Source organism: Malaya genurostris, chromosome 3 (genome assembly GCF_030247185.1).
Source record: "Malaya genurostris strain Urasoe2022 chromosome 3, Malgen_1.1, whole genome shotgun sequence".
Classification (NCBI taxonomy): domain Eukaryota; kingdom Metazoa; phylum Arthropoda; class Insecta; order Diptera; family Culicidae; genus Malaya; species Malaya genurostris.
The window spans coordinates 268396585-268405254 of record NC_080572.1 but is presented as its reverse complement, the minus strand read 5'-3'; the positions used below and the strand labels follow the sequence as shown (position 1 = coordinate 268405254).

At 36.6% G+C, this 8670-nt stretch overlaps 1 protein-coding gene across 1 annotated transcript; it reads right to left on the bottom strand.

Moving 5' to 3' along the window:
* Positions 1–1713: 1713 nt before the first annotated feature.
* LOC131438589 (endocuticle structural glycoprotein ABD-5-like) lies at positions 1714–8052 on the bottom strand. The gene is made up of 3 exons (XM_058608696.1): positions 7705–8052; positions 2043–2152; positions 1714–1982 (listed from the first exon to the last, which is right to left on the bottom strand). Exons 1-3 carry the CDS (start codon positions 7714–7716, stop codon positions 1799–1801), a joined length of 306 nt encoding a protein of 101 aa, XP_058464679.1. The 5' UTR covers positions 7717–8052; the 3' UTR covers positions 1714–1798.
* Between the last annotated feature and the right edge of the window lie 618 nt (positions 8053–8670).

Genomic DNA, 8670 nt, shown 5'->3' with positions numbered 1-8670 from the left:
GTTTACGAATTGCTCAATTGGAAAAATTTTCTCGTCAGAAAATACAATGTTCGGAAATTGACCGCTTTCGGCCAAACGAAGCAACTCCTTCGCTCTCTCAAGTCAAGATTTTTTTTTAGCGTTCACTTTTGGCAAAATGCTTTCTTGCGCTTGTAAACAATACAACTCCGAACTGTCATTTAGCAAATTTCTAGAGAGCTGATGCCCGTGCGTCAGCTGCGCGAGCGGTCTGAAGTTGGTTACACTTCGAGTGCCGCACCCTGTAGTTCAAATGTAGTGATGTATTCGAAATTTATTCAGAAATACTGTGGGGGTTGAGTAATATCATCAATCAAAGCAGCTGTGAGTTATAATAATAATAATAAACCATTGATAAAAAAACAATCACAAAGCATGTTATGAGGTCGATGAAAATTTATTACCCAATCTAGATTGAGTATCATATACAATTCAAATTTTCAAACGCGCCATTCAAACGCAGCGCATATTGTGGGTTCGAAACATGTAAAATGCATAGCTTCTGTTACTTCAATCAGTCAAATTCATACTAAATAGTGTTTTGTTGGGTTTAATATAATTAGTGTCAGGCCCGTACCCAGGATTAAGTTTAGGGAGGGGCCCAAAGATAAGAAATAATGTTACTGAAGATTGCTTATGTATCTAATTTTCGGGGTGCCTTTTACGGGTGTTTTTAACAGACACTTTAAACTTTTCCACTGAAACTGTTACTTTATTACATTTCTTTACGATTACTGTCAAGTTATTTCTGCAACACATATCGTTTGAAATTTTCTTGATAATTATATATCTGTTTTTGATTTCGGGAGGGGCCAGGGTCTCTCGGGCTCCCCCTCTGGGTACGTGACTGATTAGTGTAGTGTACTCAACCAACTGAAATTAAAGTAGCCTTTTATCGTTAAACACTATTTGGAATTTAGAAAAAATATTGTTGTTCACTCACCCTACGTGTTTTGAGTCATTATTTCTCAGTTGCGAATTTGTTCGGCAGATATTTTATTATTGCCTAAAATATGATAATTAAATCTTGCACGAATCACTTCGGTGTCGAACTGTAGTGTAAAGGAAATACTGCATCGAAAAATCATCGGAGACTCTTCTTCCTAATCGATAGCGATATTTTTGTGGGTGAAATTTCGTCATTAAGTTTCACTGACACAAAAAATCACTTGAGACCTTCGTGGTTCTGAGTTTTGTGGATGCTTATTTCATTAATGAAATAGTGAAGTGATTTTTTTCATCCACTGTGTTTTTTTTAGAAAATCTCTTGAATTAATTTTTTTTACGAGTGATAATAAAATGAACTTTTTCTGATCATGATTTTCCCAACACAATTCGGTTTGTCCGGAACTCATAAGAAGGGTAGAAAATTGTGAATGTTGATAATTATAGCACACCATATCAGAGAATAAATAACGATTATTTTATGAGTTAGACTAAAACAACCAGCTTCAGCTTCGATTCCGCCAATATAACGTAACCAAATTCATACCACACATTGTATGACCGGTTCAAAGATATATTTATCTTACTTTATCTTAAAACACCGATACCGATCGATACAATTATCCACATTTTCTAAAAATCTTTCAAAATTCTGCTTCGTCACCGTGGCGCGCTCTGTTCAAAACAATAGCTATTCTCAAACGTATTGCTACTATTATAAGAGATTAAAATTGCAAATAAATAATACTGTTTGTTGCTTCAATCTCTATTTCCGTGGATTCAAGTCTCACCGACCGCTTACACTACTAATACGGATTATTCAAAAACATACACTTTACAACTTCGTAACGGTTGGCCGGAAGCCACGTTCGTCCGCAGTATATTCCACACGATATCGCTGTCCATTCGCATCGGCATATTCGTACGATCCCGTCACCGAAAGAGCCGGGGTTTCGGCACCCTCCACCGGTTTCAGCACACCGGATTCCTCCCGTTTTTGGCCATCCGATTGTTCGTATCTAAAATTAAATGAGTAGACATTAAACTACTTATAAATGCAACGTCGGCAAAAAACTTACGAGAATTTGTAGCTGCCATCAGGATTGTTATCATTGGTGAACTCCACTAACTGAATTTCATCCTGTGCGTTGGCGATGTGACAGGAGATGAGAATGAAGGCGACTGCAATCTGTTGTGCAACAAATTTGAAGAGTTACTTTTTATATTGGACAATTGATCAAATGCAGAGATCGTATGACCAGTTCTGTGCATTTAAAGAGTAATTGAAAATGAGCCAACCTCTGCTACACCGGACTAATAATGTCCTAACTCTCCTCTGAAATAATCAGTACCATGAAATATTATGTTACAACATTTTATCTCAAAACAATCCCATATGGAATTCCCGAATTTCAAGTCGATGGATTATTAGTTTTGTCAATTATTTCGACGTTGCACTGAATGCTTACTGCTTACCACCATTAACCAACACAAATCAGCTTGAAATTCCAGAGCTATAGCGAAAATCAATCGAGACTTGCCTGTTGGTCCATTCACAGCTAGTGTTTGTCTTGGAGATCTTAGCGTTTAATTTGGAATTTGTGAGTTAAGTGTGTATAGAAAAGCTTCGTCTGAATGGAATTATTGAATCGACTTAATACTTCGGTCAATTAGTAACCGGCGCCATTAATTAAAAATAACTCTAGCATCCTTAAGATGCAATCTTTAGAAATTGCATGACATGCGGTTCATTAACGTGTATAATGAACGGGTAAATTCTGATTATAGAAATTGGCAAAATGAGTCATTGTTTGTGGGAATGAGTGAATTTTTATATTATGATTATACATCCTCACTAAAAGTTCTCGGATTATGAACCATGTGGACTAATTTCGCTGAAATTTTAACGTAATACTACGTTCACACCTGCAGAAAATAACATGTTTTAACGATAGTAATATAAAGTTAAAACCGCACTGTTCACACTAAGATTATGACATATTATTTGGTATTGAGTTTGTTTATAAACAAACTGCAAAAATGACTACGTCGCAGGTACGAAAGAGCAAAGTATTTTGACAATATCCGAAAAACAAGAAATAAGCCAGATGCTTCTCCTAGCTATGAACGATATTATCGTTTCACGCTTATTGCCAACGTTTCGAATATTTTTGAGCAGCAAATGATCCAAAAAGTCACCTTTTAATTCAAAAACAAAAGTGGTTGTACCAGTCTGCGTTGCCAGGTCGTTTTTTCCAAAAATCTGTATTCGGCGCAAAAATCTATCTGTACCATATCGGTATCCGAGTCTCTTCTACATAAGTAGTAGAAAATGTCACCAAGAGGCGAGCAAAAAAAAGGTCCACGACAACCTTTTCTCATGTCTATTCAAGCTAAAAACCAAAATCGGTACTTATCTGTATGATTCGTGAGTTATCGGTATTTCGGGAGTACATATCTGTATTGCGGTATAGACGGCAAAAATCTGTATAAATACCGAGAAATCGGTATACCTGGCAACGTTGGTACCAGTTTCCAGTTTTGTTTTATTATTATTACTTGGCCACTTTGATGGAAAACTGCTGTTGTTGAACAGCTTGTCAATTGACATAGGGGCTGTCCATAAAAGACGTCACACTTTTTTGGCGCTTTTTGACTCCCCCCATCCCCGCTTTGTCACAAATTGTCACATAAGCAAAGACCCCCAACCCCCCTATGTCACATGTCACGAATTCAAAACAAATAGAATTCATCTCAATACATTCTAAATATGTATGACAAACCTTACAAATATGAGGGAAAATCGATTTATTACATGCTGTCATTAGATTAAAAAATATCCCTAAAACTACAAAATCATCGGAATTATTTTATTAATATCAATTCTATAAATGAACAAAAGTATTTGGTTGGAATTGATGAAACATTTAAATCATCTGTTTTATTCCTCCTAGGGGTACACAGATATATTATTGTTTTAGGTAAAGAATAATATTTCCTTAGTGTAGCATACAGGACTGAGAAATTAAAGACCAAAACCTCATCAAAACGAGATCACTGCCGGAGAATCTTTTCATGATCAGTTGATCAGTGAATTTCAAATCACATCGATCAATATCGGTACTGATCTTCCGTCACACAATGGGTAGTGTTTTTGAGCTAAAATGATTCTTGATTTATGTAAGTTCAATCATTGGATGATTCGATAAGCTTTGATGTTGGTGGAGGAAAATCACATATGATCAAAATAAGACATGACATGATCTACGTCTGAAATCGTTGATCTCCCGCCCTTTTTCAAATGGAGTACAATTGAATAAACTGCATCAGAATCAGATAAGAGAAATTCTTATGATATATTCTTATGATACTACTATTATCAATGCTAGAAAATCAAATTACTGAAAAAATTGTCAGTGCATAACTTATGTTAAACCGTTTTAAGGCATCTTTTTCTTTTTTACTCATATTAGGAAAAAATTATTCATTTCGCTAATTTACTCGCTCCTCCGTGCACTTTTGCTGATCTCAACAGAAATGATTTCCTGCATCATTCATTTCCGAATTTACAAGAAGAACCTTTACATCATCAAATACACATTTCCCTATAGAATGTAAACGTTTATTGTGGAGATTTTTTCAGGAAATAGGGCAAAGCAGTAATATAATTAGTTATTTCAAAAATTCGCTCAGTGAAAATATTGGACGTCACATTCCAAATTCCTCCCCCCTTCCCCCTGTCGCAAAAGGTCACGTTTTATGAAACACCCCCTCCCCCTTGCGGAGTGACATCTTTTATGGACAGCCCCATAGTCGTAAAGTGAAGGAAAATGCTAGCAGGGTTGTGCTTTACTGACAATTATATCATGTTATTTCGGGAAAACATGTTTTAATGTGACATTTCTGAATATGAAATAACGGAAAAGTAAAACATGTTATTTCGCTTAAAATATGAAATCAGAGTTAAAACTTGTTTTAACTCATAGTGTGAACATAGTATAAGGAACCTTATATTGATAAGTATCATTTCAGGATGGTTTCCTCTAGGATTATGATCTTTGCAATATAGATTCTGGCGTTATGTTTCAAAGTATTAATATTTCAAAAATGTATTAAATTGAAATGGTGTGATAAACATATTTCTTTACGCGATTCCTTCGTTCTTGGATTTTGACATGAATACTATGGGGTGCCTTTTCAAAATTCAGATTTGCTAACAAGGTTCGCAAATTGGTGCAAGGATTATATGTCCTATTATTTTGGTGCAAGGATTATATGTCCTATTATTTTCGACTATAACATTGATGGAACAATTTTGTCTAGAGTGACTCAATCGCTAGTTATTTTGAAACGGTAGCTGTGTTCAACGGTCGCTAGTTATTTCGGAAGCTTCACGTCAGCTGAAGATTCATCTCTAAAATTTCCAAAGACTTCAAAGATCCGCTTTGCTTGAAGGCTTTATATTGGTCACTCGTCCGCCCGATTCTGGGAAATGCTTCAGTAATGAAGTGTCTGTATCAAATATCATGGAGCCTTAGACTTGAACGTGTTCAGAAACGCTTTGTTCGCATGGCATTACGACATGTGTCGTGGAGAGGTCCTGTAAACTTTCCATCATATCCGAAAAAATGCCAATTATTGGTAATCGATACATTATAGCGCCGAAGAAAAATTCAACAACCATTGACTTTTGAGAAACTGATAAACGGGACGAATGATGCTCCAGAATTGTGCAGTTTTTGAGTACCAAGCAGATCATTGCGATATACGACTCTACTTCAAAACAGATTTCACAGGACTATATTTGGAAGTAACGTACCTAAAACTGCGTGCACACGTGCTTTTACTTCTTTTGAAAGAATTTTTGATGAAAGATTTAAACGTGGCAACCCTGCACGCCATACAAAATCGATCGAAGCACGCTGTGTGCTAGGTGGGTGCGTTTTCTTCTTCTTCCGTACCGGCACGTACCGATGAGTATCGATTTTGCCTCATTTTGTATGACAGTTTGAAAGTTTTGATACTCATTGCCCTATAATTTCGGAACCGAAAGTCGGATCTGGATTAAATTGCACAGTATCTTTTAAGACATTTTAATTTGAATTAAAATTTGTAAAAATCGGTTTAATCGTTGCTGAGAAATAGAAGTGAGTTCCGTTTTTGGAGCTTTTCTTCACTATTACCGGTGCATTCAGAAGTAGAAACCGGGCACTGGTAGTCCCAAAGTAGATTTATATATCCACTAACTAACAAGGTCAGTCAACTAGATGAATTTACCAATGAGTTTTATAAAAATGTGGACCTCGTTTCGCCATCGCTTGTAAAAAAATTTTCATTAAATTGAAAAAAATTACTATTCACACTGTAATACCGGAACCGGAAGACGAATCTGAATCAACTTTTAGGGGACTTTTTAAAGAATTTCAAGACCTTTCATTTGCATCTTAGTTTGTAAAAATCGGTTAAGAAATGTCCAAGAAGATTTAGTGCGCATTTTTTCATAGATTTGCACATTTTGCCTTGTAATTCCGGAACCGGATGTCAGATGAAGATAAAAATTAATAGCGATCTAAGGAACCGTAAGACCATTCATTTGAATCTGAGTTTGTGAAAATCGGTTCAGCCATCTCTGAGAAAATCGAGTGAAATTATTTGTCACATACACACATACAGACATACATACAAAGCCATTTGCTCAGTTCGTCGAGCTGAGTCGAGTGGTATATGACATTCGGCCCTCCGAGCCTCGGTTCAAAAGTCGGTTTTCACAGTAATTGTATAGCCTTTCTATATGAGAAAGGCAAAAATTATGAATTTTACAGGAGACAAAATTGTACAAACGATAGAATTCATAAGTAGATAACTTTTCAAATGACGCAATATTCCACCCGTACAGAATTTCACAGGCTCCGAGTGTAATTTGCATTTGGCTACCAATTGCCGTTCTATGGACTATATTACAGCAGAAATTACCCGAAATACTACAAACTAGAAAAATTCACCAGCCAATATAAAGAGTAGCTTATGAACAAAATATCCTTGAAATAGACAGTTTTACACTAAGCACCCTAAGGAACCAGGAGTTGGATCCGAAAGAAAATTGGAATATTCTTTTGGCATCTCAAGACCTTTCAGATAAATCAAAGTTTGTTAAAATTGACTTAGCCACCTCCGAAAAAATGACACTATTTTCACTCCGTAATTCCGGAACCGAAAGTCGGATCCAAATGAAATTCAGGAACTTTGTATGGAACCATAATACCTTTCATTTGAGTCAAAGTCTGTGAAAATGGGTTCAATCATCTCCGAGAAAAGTTAGTGATATTATTTGTCACACACACCGACATGACATTCGGTCCTCCGAGCCTCGGTTTAAGAGTCGGTTTTCACAGTGATTGTATGGCCTTTCTATATGAGACTAACTGACAATTTAAATATTTATCATTAATTTGAAAACAACCGACGCTTCGAGAGATCACTTATTGGTACTTGCGTTAGACTTTGCATACAACGGGAAGATGATGTGTTCTGAGTTACTACTTGCTCAATAGTATCTATATACGTTTCCAACAGCTGCATATATTTTTAAATTTATAAGAACACCATTCTAAATCGTTGTATCCATAATACAAAGAAAAAACATTTTAAAAATAATCACCACTGCACGGATTCCATCCGAAACATTAACATGCAGTTCACGATCACACGCGATCCGGATGCAGATGATAAAACTTGACTCACCAAAAGCTTCATCTTTGATCCACCGACTATTCAAGCTGACCACTAAAGCAAAACCAAGAACACGTTCCGCACAGAATCCACGCGCACGTTTGCGAACTAACTTATGCTACTAAGGTCCCAGAAATGCTCGCACGCCTCACGATGATGGACGATGGACGCTTAATGGCTGGGACTTCGGTGGTTGAAGATGGACTTTAGGCAAACACCACAAACGAGGACACCTCTGAACTTGTGACCGCGGTAGAATAATATAAAACGATTTGCGATTTCGCACCGGCTTTTATATATATACTTATGTAGCATCTTAAACTTAACACTTAACAACCCTTCCCAAACAAACACGGCGCGAGGCTCGCGAGATGCCCGGTCGTCTATTACTGACCGGGGCGATTATGGATGTGTGTGCATGGAGGAAGATTCTTTTTATCGCAAATAATGATAAATAATGTGCTTGTGTTTGGCGAAATGCAGTAATCCAAACAGTAGGTGTGCTCGACTGTCGTCCTGAGAATTATTATATTTCACCTTAAAAGGCACAGATCATCGGCCGAACTGGGTGACATCGGGCCAAAACTCCAAAAGAAGCACAAAAAGGAGAATGTTGGTCAAAACCATCTAAAAGCAATCGAGTGTTCTCGGGGTTTATTACGATTAGATCACTACGCAGGCATTTTGCAAACGATTCGCTAATTTTTCTTGAACGTCGAAGGATCACAGCACTTATGTGTTTGGGTTCTCGAGAATGAATCAAGTGTATTTTGCATAGATATGATCCTATTTGCATAAGACATAGTCAAGGTGTGCATCTATTTTATTAACAACAACACTGTGTATGAGATGATAGGAATAGCATCAATAATTTTAAAATGATCAACATCAGAACTCATAACACTATTATCACCTTTCATTTTCTTCCTAACTAAATGAATATTCCCCAACTAAATGAACAATATGACTAGGCTTTTC